The sequence below is a fragment of the Malurus melanocephalus genome, unplaced genomic scaffold, assembly GCF_030028575.1.
Source record: "Malurus melanocephalus ecotype Western Australia unplaced genomic scaffold, MMel_1.1 scaffold_13, whole genome shotgun sequence".
Lineage (NCBI taxonomy): Eukaryota > Metazoa > Chordata > Aves > Passeriformes > Maluridae > Malurus > Malurus melanocephalus.
This window is the reverse complement of record NW_026623245.1, coordinates 1,299,310-1,319,228: the sequence shown is the minus strand read 5'-3', so window position 1 is coordinate 1,319,228 and position 19,919 is coordinate 1,299,310. Positions and strand designations below refer to the sequence as shown.

At 39.2% G+C, this 19,919-nt stretch overlaps 1 protein-coding gene across 1 annotated transcript in view; it reads right to left on the bottom strand.

The window, feature by feature from the left end:
- Window positions 1-19,919, bottom strand: part of EML6 (EMAP like 6) — an 86,778-nt gene that overhangs the window by 31,118 nt on the left and 35,741 nt on the right. The window contains exons 6-16 of the mRNA XM_057382133.1: window positions 19,409-19,544; window positions 17,245-17,446; window positions 13,191-13,328; window positions 11,775-12,031; window positions 10,498-10,710; window positions 9,697-9,864; window positions 8,701-8,810; window positions 6,790-6,908; window positions 5,849-6,035; window positions 5,100-5,205; window positions 2,241-2,334 (exon numbers count right to left, since the gene is read on the bottom strand). Of these exons, the coding sequence (XP_057238116.1) occupies window positions 2,241-2,334; window positions 5,100-5,205; window positions 5,849-6,035; window positions 6,790-6,908; window positions 8,701-8,810; window positions 9,697-9,864; window positions 10,498-10,710; window positions 11,775-12,031; window positions 13,191-13,328; window positions 17,245-17,446; window positions 19,409-19,544 (1,730 nt within the window). The remainder of the gene's footprint in view (window positions 1-2,240; window positions 2,335-5,099; window positions 5,206-5,848; window positions 6,036-6,789; window positions 6,909-8,700; window positions 8,811-9,696; window positions 9,865-10,497; window positions 10,711-11,774; window positions 12,032-13,190; window positions 13,329-17,244; window positions 17,447-19,408; window positions 19,545-19,919) is intronic.

The following is a 19,919-nucleotide window of genomic DNA, read 5'->3' as shown; positions in this document are numbered from 1 at the left end:
CAAGGTAATTAAGAGATGACATAAAGGTCACATTACTATTTAAATGGATGAGAACTCARTAAATATTAAAAGATACCCTGACAGGAATTAGAAAGTGTTTAATCTATGTGCTTMAAGATGGAAAATAAAATAAGAAAATTATGGTTTAGGAAACAGTTCATTCAGCAGCACATACACCTCCAAGTTTTGTCCATGGGTAATTAAGTTATGCTTGTTGATYTATTTATGGGAATTTACAAGCTTGAGTTTTATCATAGCAAAAATTATTCCCAGGTGTAAAGCAGTAACTATATCTATGTGAATGTTTCATAAAACCTCCAAAGCAGGAACCGTGAGCTTTTCAATATGCATCTGCAGATTTTGTGCTAGGATTAAGTAACTTTTGCATGACAGGTTCAGCAGATCTGGACAATCAAGTGGTTTTGAAACCCTTCTCGGGGTCAGTATTTCCTGTAAGTGGACCAGACTGGATGCAAACCAGTCCTGGCCACCTTTGACATCTGCAGCACATCATCCTGCAGTGCAGAGATGTTTGATTCCAACTTACTYGACAAGAATTTTAATGTCACTAGACAGAAGGCTGGAGAGCCAGGACAGGGAAAAAAGCTGTATAATTTAGCTCTGAAACAATGAAAGCAAAATAAATAAGAGCGTTCTGACTGTTGAAACAAAAAAACCTGAGAAGTCATGCTGAAGTTAATCATCCTAGAAAGATGAAGCAAAAAGAACATTAACAGAAAATAAATATAACTGCAGAATGAACATACTGAGTGTCGGTATACCATGAATGGACACCTCATTTTCCAATTTATAYAGGTCCATGTGATTGCAAGGAAATGTCCTTCTACTCTTGTGTGGAAAGGCCACATGAGGGCTTTTCTCTCTCTCTCTCTCTCTGTCCTCCTGTGCTCACCAGAACAGGGGACTTGCCTTTAGGCACTGCTAAAATCTAAACAGTAGTTTAAACTGGAACAATTTAGAACATAAATTAATTTTTTTCTGCTCTCTGTAAGGTCCCTGCATATTTTCAAGATAACAGATTAGCATTACCATTGGGTACATACAGCATRATGTGGTGAAAAGAACCTGGGTGCTCCAGGTTTTATCTGTCCTGTGAGCACCRGCAGCCAGGTAGTGACACAGCTCATCATTATCTTGTTTTTAAAAGCTTAAAGGTCAGCAGGAGAATATATAAAGTATTTCTTTGCTTGCAAGTCAAGCACAATCYGTCTGGGGACAGCAGAACTGGGATTGCAAAGCCCAGGAAAATGTCACGTTTTACAACACAGACAGGGCTGTTGCTAAGCAAACCCTCCAGCACAGATTTTAAACAGGATTTAAAACCTCACTGCCTAATAAACAGGATGTCTGAGATGAAATTGTGTGGCTAACAGATCGTGGTACACACACACAGAGTGAAACATGGATTTCTTCAGTAATGGTACGCTGCTAACAGAGTGCTGCCATCAGAAAATCTCATTTCTTCTGCAATATGTCACCATATAGTAATTAAATTAGCTTTTACAGGCACTTTTTTGCAGCTACACTAACAGTTTCTACTGAGCAATGCTATTTTACATGGTTGCAGGGAGCATACGGAATTATCTCCTTGACTATCTGGTACATACATCCATACTCATAAGAATTTGCTCAATCTTAGTGACAAGGAACACATTTGCTTTGTCTGAGGATGAGACGGAAGCCAGGTTCTCAAACAGTTTGATTCTCCTACTTTGAACAACTATTTTTGCAATCCCATACTTAAGAACAAAAAAGCAAACACATAACTTTAATCCAATTCTGTGCCCAGCATTAGAACCTTCAAGCAATCACAAAGGACCCTTCTTTTTTCTTTTCTAGAAAGTGATCCGGTTATTGATGGAATGTACCATGTCATTGAATGAATGAATACAGGAAATGACATCCCTTGTGACTTCTGCCCTGAGCCAGGACATAAAACTGGGAGATAACACTAACTTGAAAAGCCTGAAACAAGCCACAATACCAATGCGGTTCTCCCAACARAAAGGCTAAGGAACTCCTCACAGAAATAGTTCACAGGAATTCCAAACACTGAGCTGTGCATCCCCAGGTTATTAATCTGAGTACATTGCTCTGAAACACCATCCTGCTTTTTCAGAGAGGASTTCTGCTTTATTTCTTTGTTCATAGGAAAAATGTGGCTGATGCTATTCAGAAAAAGCAATCAGAGGGGACATTTATAGTGTGGGTATTCTTACCTAGTCGTTGCCAGCTTTTCTCCCTTTTTCCAGTCCCAGAACACAATGGCATGGTTATCATCCAGTCCAACAGATGCCAAACATTTCCCATCAGCTATAAAGAAGTGATACTGAATGTTAAAGGTGCTAAAACTTCAGCTGAAAATGTAACAGGCAAYGAACACAACAAATACATTGGAAACTGAATTTCTAATGATGGATCATAAATGAAGCAAAAAATCCCCTCATATTAATAGTTTGAAAGATTGGATCAAATCTTTCCCAAAGGCAGACACAAAACTTTCCTATGYGTAACTGTGAGGAAAATAGGAAGGATCAGACAAGGCAATGAAAGTCAATTTCACAAAGCCCAAGCACTCCAGATTTACACTGCGTTTTATCAGAAATATTTCTGATCAGATGCTTCTTTTCTTTTGCTTAAAAATGGTACAGAGAATTATTGTGTATGAAATGTTCCTAGGCAGGATGATAAAACTATAAATACAATATGAAATCTTAAGGCTAAAAATAACTGCTGGCTATCTTTTCTTTCACTGCAGGAAAGACACAGCAGTACAGATAATGAGAGGAAGGAAAGCCAGAACAGAATATCATCCATAATTCAACAGTACCCAGGCACCCTAGCACACGTATGAAATAATGATAAACACAACCATCTCTAACAAAGTTTTAGAGACAAACTTCTGTCCTAAAATTCTGAAAAGTTCATAAAATTAGACCCAAATTACTGCAGTTTATGATAAGAAAATTGAACTTTATAGGGTTTAGGAGAGGCTGATCACCTGTTTGGTGTTTTTAATCAAAGAAAAGTCAAAGTTGGAGGAAGCAGAGCTTGGCAGACACTGAACAAGAGCCTTGATTTGKGAATGTGCTTCTAATGGAAGTGAATGATGTGAAGGACTCTGGGCTTGGGTATATTTGACTTCAAGAAAAGAAAGAGAACCACTAGCATAAATTACTCCTTCAGAACTACTGCAGAGTTCATAGGGCTGAGTAAGTTCTCACAGAGTTTAGTGACTGAGTTATACCAGAAATAAGTCAAGAAGGAGAGGAATTTCAGAATGAGGAAAAGAATGAAATGAAACAGGACCAGATGGAAGAAGCAGAAGGTGGCTGGAAGGAATGAAGCTAAAACAGGACAGGAAACCAAAACTGAGTTTATGAAAAAMAAAMAAMMAAAMAAAMAMMMMCAAAACAATGCAAAAGTTTAAACTTGATTTTCTTGAAACAGGTTTATCCACTGATACGGACTATACCCTTTAAAGTATATCCCGAAGTATRGATGTTAAATCAGCCACCAGAGGGCACAACCAAACATTGCAGGAATGAAATTATGGTCCCTGAATCAGTGTCAGGAAAAGGGCTGGACCAGAGGGGTCCAGCTTTCAGAAATGGGGAACAGCAAATGTTTTAGAGCGGGAGTAAGGGCAGAGAAAACTGGGGGGAAAGAGCCAGCAGCTACATCAACTACAGCTAGAAAATGTTGGGAGGTTTGGGTTTCTTTAAGATTCAGACAGTGACCTGAACCTAATTTTGAAATCTCTGTTAYTAAGACAATGCCAACCCCCTACATAGGGCCTCTGATCCTGCAGGGAGGTGCACATTTGCACAGCTCTCTGCCCTGTCTATATCAAGAATCCCAACTAAAGCCAGTTAGGAATGCAGTGCGTACATCATTCTTGGGATTAGGTCCTAAAGCAACACTGTAATGTTGACTGGTCACTACTTTTTAGAAGACCTTCAATATTTTTGTATAGATTTATGCCCACAGAATATTTGGCCAGCTTATTCTCTAGACAGGTATGTGGGTTCTAATGCCCAGAATATTCCTACCTGGACAGAAATKTACTTGGTGTTAAAAATGCAAACCACAAAGTATTTTCAAATATAGGAACATTTGTTGAACTAAGTATCTTCAGAAGTTTTTTTGACATCTATGCACACAATGTCAGTTAAATCACCCTTATCCATTTTCCCTTCTTCTGGCACTTTATCTTCTTTCAGAGTGAGCTTACACACCACAGTGGGTCAGCAATTTCACATTTGAATTCCARCTCTTGGATGAACACCAGAGCTCCTCTCCTGATAATGGAAAATGACTCAGTTCCACAGATTTATCTYTGTGGAAAGTCAAACTTCTTTTACATAGTCTTGTCTTATAAAYGTGACCTACATCCTAATGAATTCTTACCACATTTCTGGAGAGTAGAATATGAAATAAGCTATGTTTAATTGAAAATAAAATCAGATCAAGGAAAGGATAATTAAGCTCAATTCATTTTTTTAATAGAAGAAGGGAAAATGAATTTCGAAGCCCTTTTATAAAGGCGCAGAATATTTAAGTAGCGACCATATGGATGATATTCTTCAGGGCTGCACACAGGAATTATCCCTTAAAAACTGAAACAACGTAGGGCAGCCAGCATGGAAAGACAAGTAGGAGAGACAGCAGACAACTGTTTGTCATATTTACTTCTTCTGTAAACTCACTGAAAAATGTGGCAATGGTTAGCAAATGTGAAGAATTGCATGAGCCCAGAGGTGACATTTCCAACTTATTTATATGCTTTGAGTCAGCATCCTGCCTGCTTTAAAATTCCCACACCACAATGAAAAGTGACCAGAATTCCAGATAGACACTTGTGATTTATCTATCAGACACCACCAAAACCAATCGTTGACCAACTGACCAAAGGCCCATGACTAACTTTATTACTACTACTACTTTAATTTTATACAGTCAGCAAGCTTCCATGTAAAATTGCTACTGGCTTTAATTTTACAGCTCCTTGAATTAACATTTCATCACAAGGAYTGTTTTTTAATTAATCATTTTGATAAACATAGGCTATGACTTACCTGAAAAATCCAGTGCACACACTCCTCTCTGGTGCTGGCCTTTGAGCAAYGACAAACATTTCAGGGTCTGGGTGTCCCAAACATGGATAGCAGCATCCCTTCCAACCTAAATCAGAGCGTTAATTGGGATATCTGCCCACAAAATTTCAAAGCACACCTATAACACTAATTAACACTATTACACCYTTTAAAACACTACAGAGGTAACTACTGTCTSATGTGCCCTATTYTATMTTTTTTAATAWTTATTTTCTCTTTCASGGAAATATCAGCGGATGGTCTCAAAGACACAATTCAGCACCATATTCATGGTATGATTTATCCTGATGTATGAATGTATATGAACACACTGAAGGTATCATAGTCAGTGTACCAGCTATTAGGAGAGTGCCCAACATTTTTATCTGAGCAAGGCTTTTGAAAGTTCYTACAATACAGAAATGCTGCAACTGACTAATGAAAGTCCAAAACCTTCTAGGATGTAGATAAAAAACAGCTCCTGAGTTTTACAGATTAAAGCAGAGGCTCAAGGTGAATATAAGATTTTTGAAGGCCACAGCACAAGACTGGCAGTGTTTATGTGATATAGGAATGGCATCATAATCATCTCCAATAGTTTTGGCAGGAAATAGGAAACAACACTCAGCTCGCCCAGATTTAGGAGGAAACATGGCATTTAAGGAAATAGAGACTGGCATTTTTCTTAATGATATATACAAATATAATTGATACCACTTTTAAGTGCCCACCTGCCCAGTAGCCACATAGTCCTTGACGGGGTGGATGCTGAGGCTGAGGATGTCATCGTCGTGGCCGAGGTAGAGCCTCTGCGAGTGCTGCTGCCGGTTGTAGACGACAGCCACAGCAGCGATGTGATAAACCACCTCCCCTGCCTGCGTGTAGAACAGGTTGTTCCTGCAGTCATAGCCCCTGTACCTGCAGCAAACACCAAACACCTTGTGGCTGYCCCAGCACTGCTCGGGAAATTTGTGTGACAAATCATTTTTGTGTTAGGTGGAAAGGAGTCCTGCAGTGACAACTTCAGTTCAAAAKTATCACAGAGACTTGCTCYCACCAAGAGCAGGAATCCAGGAATCTTCTCAAGGGTTACTTTGCACCCAATTCCTAAATCAGCACTGGTTTCACAAGAAGGCTGCATCATTTACATAGAATTGTGTCCAGGTAAATTTCCAGGTAAGGGCATTAGAATGGAGCAGGGATCTATCAGGCCTTTTAACAAATCACAGTTATCATTAATTAACAGAAAATCTTTGCTCCAGCAAACATCAGGTGCAGTGAGCAACAAGGATAAAATGCAATTTTGTAACACTCAATGCTGATGTATTATCTATCAGTGTTATAAACTTCCCTTGTTCCTTAACAAAGAGAATCATAGGATGTTTTGGRCTGGAAGGGACCTTACAGATAATCCAGTTCCAGCCCCTGCCATGGGCAGGGACACCTTCCACTGGACCAAGTTGCTCAGAATTCCATCCAGCCTCACCCTGAAATATAACTGCAAATAGAAAATCTACATCTGATATTCCAAGAATTAYCCACAATAATAATGACAACTTAATTGTGGGTAAGCACCAAAACCTGCTTTACTTATGCTCTGATAGGAATTKTTAGAACACCGCAGCAATGTTAATCAATCAGAAATAACAAATATTATCTGATATTACTCTACCCATGTATAAACTGCAACTTCAAGCTGTCCTCAGGTGCTCGCTCTCTCTTAAGGAAGGGCACAGAATGGTTTTTCTCTTTACTTTGCTGTTTCAGCTGAGGTAGGTCTTCTTTGTAAACCTGAAGAAGAAGCGTTAACTTTAACTGCACATCTCTGGTTTTCCAAGTATTTGTATATATGAGTGAAAGTGATTTAAAGCATGAAATTTAATATATGCTAATGGGATGTTCAGTGGTTACAATGCAGTCAGGCACTATTGCTYCCAACCTCAGATGATAATAAATGTTTTCTGGACAATGAATTCCACTGACCTGAGTGACTCAGAATAGCAATCTGGAAGAGCAGGAAAGTGTATTTTTTCTAGAAGAATCCAGTGTACCTTAGTCAAAAGGAATGTAAATACTGACTGAAAGCCTCTAGGTGTTTTTTTATTTCATCTGTGTTTCAGTGTCCAAGCTCAAAGCTCATTATGAAGAACTGATTCTATCTTGGGATTGTGGTGAAATACACAGAACCAAAACCCCTTCAGTGATCTGCCAACATGTCCAGAATCCCAAAAAACAATTACAGCCCTATAAATCAAGAAAATACTTTCCATTCAAACACTTCTTTTCTGTGGAGCCAATAAAGGTGTTTGAAGGGTCCTCAGAACTGTGGCCCCAAACAAAATCCACTACATTGCTGACATGCAGCTTTAGTGTTTGTTTTCCGTGCCTACATTTCTTGGACAAATGAACAAGGAAATTGTCATTCTCACAGAAATCTACCTGACTTCCAAGATGGAACACAGGATTTTTGGAAGAAAGGAAAAAAAAGAAACAAATTCAGTGAAAGAGAATACTGGGGCATCACGTTCTGATACATTATATATAGAATCCTCTCTGCTGCTTCAGCCATAACAAAAAAAAAAAAACCAAACACAAACCTAAAATAAGATTAATATTTTCATTTCCATGTGCTTTTGTCAATTATTTCCTTGAACAAAAACCAAGTGCAGCTTCTGGGGCTGTCTCACACCTCCTATATGAGTTACTATTTTAAGTTGCTTCTGGTTTTCCATGCATTAACCTGCCTGGAATATTGATGTTTAACTGCATACAACTATRTTGTCACTTGCAGTTGTTAAACCCAGACGTCCTTTTTGACACACAGGCAGCATGGAGGAGGRTGATGAGTGATTTGAATACAGATGGAAAATCAGGAGGAGGAGGATGGGACAAGCATTCCAGTGAAACTGGGAGTAAAGGGAGTGGGGGAGTGGGGAGAGAGAATTTGACAAAATCTCTGTTTCATTTGTAGAACATAATTGCACCCTGTAATAAATAGGTGAAAGAAGCTGTTGGCAGAAGGATCTATGTAATTTATTGCAGTCTAGAAAGTGAGGTGAAAAGATAAAGGATGCCCTTGTCTAAAGCCTGGAATGTTAGAGGTGAACTTCCCACATTCCAGAAAGCAGCCCCATTAAATCCCTTAAATCAGCCTGAACCAACTTATTTTGTAATTTTTCCATACAGTACAAGATTCCAGTCCTGCTCTGAGGAATTTCTGACCTTTCCTCATTGCAGCTGAGAGGTCATTGGATAAGGGGATAGGTAATACTCAGTTCACAACGACAACAGCTCCTGGAATCAGGTTCAAGTGACTTGTAGATAGAACCCAAATTGGAGAATGGTTTGGGTTGGGTTGGAAGGGACCTTAAAGATAACCTAGTTCCAACCCSCAAAACACTTCACTCCAAGCTCTTTTAAATTTTCCTCTCCAGCTCAAAGGTTTATGTATATTGATTGCATAATCAGCTGAATACCATCAAAATAACTGAGAGCAGTCTATGAGTCAGCAGTAAACTTCTTATCTTTGCTGAATAGTGATGGAAACTTGTCAGGTAATTGGCAGAGTGTATTTCACACTCACCTGGCGATCATAGTTGATTTGAGCTTCCTGCTCAATGTCAGAATCCAGCTCTGGCACGTCAGATAAATCCGAATCTGATTCCTCACTGTAAGAATCCACACCACCCTCTGCTTTAAAAAAAAAAAAAAAAATCAATATATTGACCACATAAAACCACAAGAAAATAGTATGTGATGCTTTTATATAGTTGAGACTATGGGCAAAGCAGTATTCAAGAAGTTTGGAAGCTCAAGCAGCTTGTAAAAGTCACGGGGGCTGACTGAATGTGTCAGGCTTCATTTCTGTCATTCCTGTTTCCCTGCCTGGGGCAGGGAGGTGGCAGAGAGAAGCAAAATCAGWGAGCAGTTACTGGTACAGTTCCAGCATCAGAGAACTCTGCTTTCTYAACAGGCTTTGGAGTGCAGACACACAGAAATGGCAAATAAAAGCTTCCACTGATCACCCTTTGTGTTTAAAATACTTGTGGTAATGTAAGTATATTACTAAACTGTGCATTTACAGAGTGAAATTTTGCCCTTTTGCTGCAGGGAATCCAGATATTAGCAACCACCATGACACAGCTCATATGGCTTTGGTAGGATATTATAAGGGTCATGAATATAACAAGAAGAGTATTTAAAGTACAGCTACTGCACAAATATGTGAGATCCCACTGAAAAATAAACACAAGTAGTCTGACTTCTGAATGCAAGTTAGATGGTTAAGTTTGAAAATTTAATTATCCAGTCCCTCTAAATATCTTTTGTCACATTCTCTGAGGAACACTTCCCATGTATTCCCAAACACACAATACTGCAGGCTGCAGCAGTTTTTAATGTTCCTCAAACCAGGGCTTGTCTTTGAAAACTGCAATGTCTCAAAACATGCTGAGTATATGCAATTCCAAAGAATTAGAATAAAAATCTTTTCCTGTTAATTCAATAAAAGCTCTTCCAGCAGTGCTGCATTCTCTGCTGCTTTAATTTAATAGAAYACTAGAGCAGAGATGATGTTTACCTTGCGGAGAGGCTTCCAGGATGCCATTTGTTATTCCTTCTGGAACAAATCTCCACTGAAAAACAGAGTGATCAGCACCACCYGTGCTCAAAACCCACTGGAAATCATGGGACCAGCGGACATTGGTGACATGGGCTGAGTGGCCAACATATTTCCTGAATTTAGCTCCTAAAAACAAGAAGAGAACAGTTGGTAATGTAAAGGAAAAAAATTAACATTTTATAAATAAAGTTAGTTAATGGCAACACATGCAACCTAAATACTTGTGAGATCTGAAAATAAAAAAAAATACTCAAATGCCTCAYTTGATATTCTGTTACAAAAGCTATTATAATATAAAGGTAAGTAGCATAAATAATGACAATATCCTCAGTTGTCAGAAAAGTGCTTCAATCTTGGCAGGAAGTACCAGACATGCACAGGGTTTAATCTGCACCTTTCTGGCCATGACTGCAAACTTGACACATGCATTACATTTTCCTTAAGAACACAAATTTTGAAAATACAATGAGATGTGGTATCAAATTAARCACTGAGATTCACAGAAAGGCACTATTTGGTTTCTTAGATTTATGCTTGGAGCACTGAAAATCCTGAGGAAACAACCACACCTTCTCAACACTTCTGAAAACAGCCACACAGAGGGTTGAAGTCTGGTATATATTTCCATTAATACTCACAGGAATTGAGCACACACTAATTTGAATTATACACCAGAATGAAAAGCCATCTTTAGAAAAGACACTGATACAGTGTTGRGGTAAATATTGCCTTTTTCATCCATACAAAATACTGTCGTACCTTTCTTTAGGCATGGAAACCTGAATAATTTAACCAGCCCAAAGTCATCGCCAGTCACCAGCACGRAGCTGCTGTAATTCCCATCCACAGAGTTGACATCTGTAATGTTTGTGTATTTTGGCCAAATTCCACTCACTTCAGATCCTATCACACAGGTCCATGARGCCCAGTGAATTCCTTTGATCTCATCTTTGCTTGTTAGATGCTTCCCAGCTGAAAATATGCAGGAGAATAATCAATAATTTGCTTTTGAGTCAAATCCATTTCCTTTCATCATGTTTGTCTGTGTATTCTAATTGTGATTAATTTTTAACTTCAATTTGAAAGATTCACAATCTTCTTTAAATTACTATAATCTCGCATTTGTGGTRTTTGAGGACATCATACATCTGAGGAATTCTGGTGCAGCTGCATTAGAAATAATTAGAATACTAATAAGAATTGCTATGCTACTTAGAATTAGCATGCTAAAAACATACAAAAGTAGAAAAACTTTATCATTCCAAGTCATTGCTACCAAAGAAATGCCTTCAGTAGACAGTACATGTACATAGCATGAGATCCCAGAAAGCTTTCAAGAGCTAGAAGAAAATAATATAAATTTTTATATCATGCTGCATATATGCTGGTAGGAATTCTTTGTCCACATGATCTAAAGTCCCTAAAAAGTGAGCATTTGGTCAGCCATTCATTCTGTGGTACTTTTCATTTACAGGGGCTGTTTCAGAATTGATTGAAGGCTGCCAAACTACCTCAAAAGAGCACAAAATTTTATTTCTAAAGCTCTCTTCTTCAACAGTTTCCTCTAAATATTAGAAAGTATTCTCAAATAAGAGTGAGAATAAGTCATGTATTTATCAATGTTGTTTCTACTAACAGGCTTTAACAYTGAGAGCTTCAGCAGTTCAAGCTGAGCAGTCTTCTATTTTTAGTTATTACATTCTTAAAAATATTCTAATCACTAATAGGAATCATTCATCATTTAGAGGAAGCACAACAGTGACAGAGGGGCTTTGGCAGTCACGTGAAGTAAGTCAACCTGTAAAAGTTGCCATGAAAAAAAACATAACTTTACACAGCAAGGACAGCTTTTCCTTAAAGCTGAAGGTGGGGATATGCTGTGAGTACTGATTTAAAAAATGAGCAGTAGGTATTTCTCTAAGCTTCAGGCAGGAAACTTCACCTGCAGCTATAATATTTGTATCATATTTGTGGTGTTCACTTCATATCAACACCAAAGTTTCATTGTTCATAACACGAGCCCCCTGCAAACTTACAGGGCATCTTGTAGAAGAGCCTCTCTCCAGCACCATCGTTGGTCTGCAGGAACTTGCTGTCCACAGACCAGTCGATGTGAGTGATGAAACTGGAGGATTTGTTGCATTCCCCGATTTTTTTGTATCGCTGGGCCACGGCATAGATGTCCACAGGCCCATCATTGGAACCCACGGCCAGGTAGGAGCCATCYGGGGAAAACTTCATCTCATGGATCACCTCCTTGCGGTCCTTGATGTGAACCACCTCCGTCATGTCCCTGCAATAGCCACAGGTGAGAATGGCAGCTGAAAACTCATGAACTCGCAATCCACAGACAAGATGACAGATGCACTGAGTTATTGGTACAACAAAAATCAGATTTCACCTTAAAACCTTTTTCTTTTTATAATCTTCTATTGCTTTCATTGGTTCTAAGCATTTTCTAGGGCAACAGATAAAAACCACACTGCCTGTCCACAATGCTCTTCATTCTATTCATGTACTCTAATGAAGTACTGCTAGTAGCACCCAAGCAAAATTTACTTAGATATATTTTGTATCTTTCAAATCCTGACACACAGCACTCTTTAAAAGCAGAGTCCTGAAAGAGGAATCATTCCTAACCYGAGACAGAGACTTCTAGGAGGCATCAAACAAATTAGAAAGGACAAGATTACTGGGAGACAAAGAAGATTAACTTCTTTAGCAAAATAGTAGTGGTGGGGAAGGCTTTTAAATTAATATGAACAGCTCACTTAAGTTTTGTTAAAGTCATTAAAGGAAGGCATTACAGGGGTTTTCCCAGGCTTTTCCCCTTCTATCAGCTTGGAATTCCAAGTATTTTAAGTATATGTTTGRCAAACATATGGAGAAATAATCAGGAGAGGATAAACTATTCCAAGTGTAAATTAAAACAGCTTTTGTGTTTTCAAATCACACTGAGGGTTTGGCTATTACACTCTATGGCCAATTTAATGTTTTATCTGCTTTTGTGTCTCCTCCATTATAGCATTCCAGACAGAAAATGCCTAAGATGCAGCCACGTAAAAAAAGGCTCTCCTCTAACACAAAAAGTAGAATTCAGGTATATCTTGAAAATACTTTAAAATGTATTCTGATTATCATTATTTTGCCTGGTGTGTGTATGACAGGAAATGAATCATACAGACAAGGAGATCCCTCTCTAAACTACGTTCTCTTTGTTAGGCACATTTCTTCTTATAAAATACCGTATAATTTCAGATTACAGAAAAAAACCTAACTAGAAAACCTTTAATTTTATCAACACTATTACTAAAAGCTAATATTTTGAAATTAAACAAAGCACAGATTTTCTTCTCATTGCCAAACTACCACCACTTAAAAGTGATATGAAAGCATATGCAAATATTATTCCTTTTTTTCTGATAAGACACTCAGTGACTTTCTCATCTTACCTTACTCTGAGGACAATGAAGGAGCCATCCTTCATCCCAAGTGCCAGCTGGGATCCATCAGGACTGAAGGACACGCTCCGCACTGCCTCTTCCATATTGCAGCGAGCGATCAAGGCATGGTCAGCAAGGCTCCACAGCCTGCACCGAAGGGAAGGGAAAGCAGAAGGGAGCTTTTCCTGGCTGCCCAGGATTTGGGAGTCACCAAGGCCAATCCCAAATGTCTAACTCAGTTTGTAAAATCTTTTGCACACACAYCTTGTATTAATATTGGTTAAAGGATGGAGTTCCTTTCAACCTGAACACAACGGTGGTAGAAGAAAAGAGAGTGAAGCTCAATCACATCACCAGTGTTATGTCCAGACTTCATTTATAGATAGAATTCCCCAAAATGAGTAACAAAAATACAGCCTCTGTAGACAGAAAAGGTCAATGCAGCTCTGAGCGAAATTTTGACTAAAAGCAACACTCGGGGAACATTAACATTCCAGCCCCAGGGAAGATCTTCTTGTCCTAACTCTGAATGAGCTAGGAGACAAAATTGCATCAGTTCGATTAAAAAGAACCAATCAATAATGTCCTARGGCAAATAATGCACCTATATTTTTCTGAAGGGATGGAGGAAGCTTCCCAGATCCCTACAGGCTGGCCCATCAGATCTCAGTAGTCTGCAAGACTCAGAAATTTAAAGAACAATTAAGAGAGTGGGAAAAAAYGCATTTTTCTCAGGATAGAGAAATTAAGACAATACCCAATTATCTTTATTTTGAGGACAGAGTAAAACATAATGTATTTATAATATCAGATAGGTGAATAGCAGCAGATGTGATTATATGCTAAACTTGAGAAAAGGACAATTTGTGCAGGAATTGAAAGGATACACTGGACCAAGTTGCAGAGCAAAGCTGGACAGAAAGGAACACTCAGGCTGGATGGGACATGCTACTGAGAGAGCTGTAGTTAAAKTTTTGGAATAGAAACAATTCCTATTTCCACTGAAGACAGCTGCACAAAGGGTGTTGATGCTACTGAGCTCTGCTCTGGAGAGCAAACTGGGGGACACTGGGRGCACAGGAGGCTCCAAAGTAGAAAAAGTTCTGTTGAAGGACCATGTTGGCATTAGAACAAACAGCATAAACACAGTCTGGAAGGAGCCTGGAAAGAAGGTGAAAAATAAACTGATGTGGGACATTAAAACTGTTTTCAAAGACAAACCAGAAGCAGGATCAAAAATCTTGCAGTCTCACAAGGCAGAAGCTGTGAGCCCAATAACAAAAAATGAACCAGGAAGGATTTGGAAAGATATTGAWGGAAACACCAGGATACAACTGTTGCTCCAAAATGTTGCTTCCACATAAAACAATTTATCCAATACTCAAGAAGCCACGTTGCAATACATGACAGTCTGTTTAATAAATGCAATAAATAATTCTCTATGCTTTCAGAGAATGATAATTTTCCCTGTTCCTGTGGTAAGAGACTGGGAGCAGGCAGCTTTCCTAGATGAGATGCTTTGCTTTGGAAATTTAAAATGTAAGAAGCCTATATTTGGCTAGAGCCTTCTCTCAAGCTGGACTAGGGAAAAACACAGTAACCCCCCCTTCTCATTTAGAAATCTCGAACACAAGAATATCATCTGACTCACTAAATACTCTTATTTCTAAACCAATTTAATTTACATTATATACCCACTCTTTGAAGTACTGAGAAAAATTATCCAATGAAGGGCAACACTAAAACATCCCTGTTGAGATGCAATTTTAATATTAAAGAAAAATTGTAGGGRAATCCTTTTGTGTACTTTTTAATCRTAATTAAAGTATCTATACATTTCATTGGAATTCCTCACAYGAAGCCATAGTCTGYAAAAAAATCCCATTAGGATTCAAATCCCATACTCTATTGCCCAAACAGCTCAAAGATGTGTGATGTAGGGCAGTAAAATCCCTGCACATTTGAGAGAATGGCACGTCCAAAGACATCAGGGATATCACAACTACTCCAACAGTGATAAGAATGATAAGAGCAGCACTAATTAAGCTTTGACGTGCACACAGATCCTGCAGTGCTTCCTGGAGGGGCACAAGTTGGCTCAGGCTCTGAGTCAGCAGCACCTTCTCCAGCTCCAGGAACTGAATTACTCTGCTCACCAAGAGATGAGCCCAAGACAATAAATCCTGTCTTATGCAGCTTATTGGCTTGAGGGCAGTGCAATGCTAATCCCAGCTTTGCAGCCCTTCCTCCAGAACTGACCTGCATCCCGCCAGGACACTTGTGCCTGTCTGTAACACTGGGCAGGCAAASCCCAGCAGAACAGACCATTCATGCATTGKRTAAACTGAAGGAAATAATCCTCCTRTAGGAAKYAGGGAGAAAACAGGACTGTAGAGAACAACTGGCAGTTCTGTTGGTTTCACATTTGGATTTTAGTTGGGGTTAGAAAGAGATGAGGGATGGCAGGGATAAGAAACCAGTACAAGTGAAAAGACAGAAAGGGAAAAATAAGGAAATTCCAGCTGAGCAGCAAGCCTCAAGGCAGAGGTGAATCACAATGTGCAATCTGAAGGAGAATAATCAGAAGCTGGGTGTATGGTAGGAGATGGATTTTTCCCATTGAAATATGGCCAAAGGGTGAAATCCACATCTATGTTTCCAAAATAAGTTGACTAGTAGTCCATAAAAACTGAAAATCTCTTTGGTAACTGCCTGGGGTTAATTTATAAATATGCAATCAAATCATCTGTATAAAGGCAAAACGAAGTGGCAAAGGGTTTGGAAAAAAATCTGATGGAGGGGTTAGAAATCAGGATAGCAGAGTCAGTAGAAACCACCAAGCAGGACATCAGGGGAAAACCTACCCAGGCATGTGCTGTGCTGCAAGGGTGGAACCACCACCAGAGATAGGACTTGCGAGACTGCCAAAACAAAGCCAGGTCTCCCCAAAATCTCTCTCCCATGAGTAGCTTTGGCACTCAGGAAAATCTCCATTCCTTTAATCAGAGGTAAATAATCAGTCCCACTGGGCAGAGTCCATACTCAGGTGAGATAACACACAGCTGCTCTAAGTGTGGACTCAGGAAGGGTCTGAGCTTAACCTCCTAACTCTACAGTCAAGTCATACTAAACACAATAAAATGCCCTTTTTCCCCAGAGGCTTATCAATATGCCAGATTTTAACACAGACAGGAAAAGGAGCATCCTTGACTTTGTGAAAATTTCCATACATATGTGGAGAAAATTTAGAACCTGTTCTACAGAGTCTTGAAGCACAAGTGCTACAAATAAATGCAGAAACACAGAGCACCCTGAGTTGGAARGGACCCACAAGGATCATCCAGCCCAGCTCCCGGCCCTGCACAGATACCCCAACAATCCCAGCCTGTGCATGCCTGGGAGTGCCTTCCAAATGCTTCTGGATGTCCTGGAGCAGCCTTGGGGCTGTGACCATTCCCTGCAGAGCCTGTTCAGTGCCTCACCACCATCTGGGGGCAGGACCTTTTCCTAATACCTATCCTAAACCTCCCCTGGACTCAGCTCCAGCTGTTCCCTCSGGTCTTGTCACTGGTCACAGAGAGAAGTGATCAGTGTCTGCCCTTTGTGACACCGGTGCTTCTTCATTAATCTCATTTTCTGGCATTTTAACTGAATTGGTTTTAGATCAGATTTCCTAAAAAAACACTGAAGGCTGAGGCAGACACCAGCTGAGTAAAACACTGGACAAAGGTATCCAGGCTTTAGGCTTGTTGTTTGATACTACCAGAAGAGAAGTACTATTCTTCATTTAGATCCCCTGTACACAGTAGGAATAAATCACTGCTTCCAGAGCATATAAATCCAATATCTTCTGAACACAAATTCTGATTATTTTTATGTTATGTGTATCACCCAAATATAAAAGCTGAGGAAAAAAAGCTGAAGAAAAAAAAAGCAAAGCTGCTAAGAACATGTGGAAAGAATGCTGTCTTAATAAAATCTTAACATAAGGCCAGCAAGTCAATCCATTACAAATCAACACGCATGTGAAGTAATCAAATCAACAAATCAGATGCAGCCTTACCTCACAGATCGATCATCGCTGCCAGTGACTGCCAAAGGCTTCTTGGGATGCACTGCCAAGGCCCAGAGCTCCCCTTCACAGTGGCCCTGCATGATCAGCATGGGCTTGTCCCTCTCCCTGACRAGCACCTCGAAGATCTCGCTGTCCTGTGTCCCTGCCAGGAGTCTGTCACCTTTCCAGCACACACTGCGGATGGACAGGCCTGGAGGGCACAGAGAGCTGCCCTTGGTGCCAGGCCATGCCAGGGGATGGCACAGCCAACATCACTGAGAATTCCAGAGTTCATTCTCAAATGGCATGTTTTGGCACAGGGGTCATATAAAACTTTCAAAGTTCAAAGCAGTTCTGTCAAACCTTCTCCATTTGACACCAAATGACTCCAAAAGAGCTTTCCTCAGTCCTGGGAAAACATGCACAGGATTCCTGCATACCTTGGGAACTTCAAAACCAGCACCATTTCACAGGATTTAAAGACCTAAATTTTATATTAGCCAGCTGTGACTGAAGCTGCTTTATTCCTTTTTTTTTCAGTATTTTACTTTTTTACACATTCAAATAAAATTTCAGTGGTGAATTTAAATGGTTTGTGCCCATATTATCACCCTTATCCACTTTAATYAAAGTGTACTMTTAAAATAAAAAATAAAAACAGAAMAYACATCCCTCATCCAAAAACTGAAATAAAAAGAATTTTGTTCTATATAACTTTTAGAGAGCTTGATCTTATTCTACAAATCTGATCCTAACTTTGGAGCTGGAATTTTTCTGACTACAAGCCTAAAAACATCCTCTCAGCAGGATAAGCAATTTGGTAGCATCCTCTGGTCAACTGCTTGCAGGGTTTGTATTTTCTGTAGCAGTACATGAAAAACATTTGGATAATGGGTCTAAATGCTGTGAGATGTGTAGTCAAGGTCACCAACATCATAATTTTCACATATTTTTGGAACCAAGTACATAATGCAATGAACTATTGGTCCCATAAAATATTCTCATCTCCTGAGAAGGTTAAATTCATCTTCATTTATTTTCTTGCCCACTTCCAGCAGCTTTTAATTTTTATAATGCCATTTTATAGTTAAATTAGTTAAATTCTTACTAAGTTCTGACTTTCATCTTCTTGACAGACACCTATGACCACACAAGGAATGGAATTCAGATTGGAATTCAGTGGAMGATGGACATTAAGTTTTGGAATAYAAAGCATGCCTTTGGATGTGGGAAYGGCARTGTTCTCTGTGACACACTGTACATGAAGAAAGATTATCTGCTCTCAGGATTTGACAGCCAATGCCCTTGCAAAATGCTTTGGAAAAATAACAGGAAAGAGGRACAGAAGATCCCAGGTAAGCATTAAGGCCCCACCACTGCTTGAGGTTACAGATGTGCTTAAATTAATCATGCCAAGGATAACTGAAAATGAAGCCCCCCATCCAAAGCAGCCTCAAAGGCAGTTTTCACTCATCCAGATCTTTGCTTTTTGGTTATTTGTTCCTACTGTTTTCTAGAAATTAATGTTAAACRTTAAGATTCAAACTGCAAAAAACTACATAAGGCCAGGGACTGCTGCTTGGGTGTCCTGGACAACTTTTTGAGGGCTAAATTTCATGAGTGAATACTGCACCCTTAATGAAGTATTTATGGTGATCTATGAGATTTTAATTGCTCCAAGAGTCCAATCATAAAATAAAATGATGACTGAGCTCACAGGAAGCAGGATTAGATTCAACAAATATGATGACCAGCAATTTAATAACATTTTCTCTAACAAATCTGCCAAGTGCTACCATTCCAAATGCACGAGTASTGGTCAGCACCTCTGAGTATTGGGTTCCAGAAACCTCAATTAGTTAAATGAATTGCAATTAATTAATAAATTAATTAAGGATTGGCTAACTTCATTCTCCCATCTTAAGGTGTTTAATTAGTTCTCACTTATCTTCCTGTATTTGCATGCTGGGAGCAGTGATTGCATCCCTGTGTTTATGCCATGAACAATGGAACACTCCACATTGTCAGAGAGGGAAGGGAACGCAGACCCAAAAATAAATACAGGCATTAAGTAAAAAAATCAGCAGCATGCAGACATTTATGCTTCACATTAAATGCTGTCACAATCCATTATCCAGATGTGTGAAAACCCATTAAAGGAATAGCTTGTTACCTTTGTATCCTTGTTCAGTCTCCCTGAGATCAATTTTAGTAATTGGTTTGAACTCGGTGTCCCACAATCGAATGCAGCCATCTCTCCCTCCAGTGGCAAAGCCTTCCTCACAAGCATACATACTAAAAATTCCAGCCTGTCAAAACCAACAGCAGTAAAGTTTTAAAGGTCTTTACAGCCCATTTAAACACACAAAGCAAATGTTTTCAAACAGACTCTTGTTAAAGGCCAGAAAATGCTGGGCACCAAAGTGCTGCCCATCCAGAAAGCAAACCAGCAAACACAGCTTTTATTTCAAGTACTCCACTTGAGTGGTTTATGCAGAAACCTTTGTGCAAATAGCAGTGATGCAGCCTATCTGCAGAACTTCAAATTTGGGGTTGTTAATATTATGACAAGGACAATTGAATAACTAATKGAACACTTGAAATGAAGTTACCCAGTATAAACAAAACCAAGTAAACAAGCAATACAAATATTCTTAAAGGAGCTGAGGTGACTGAAAAATCCT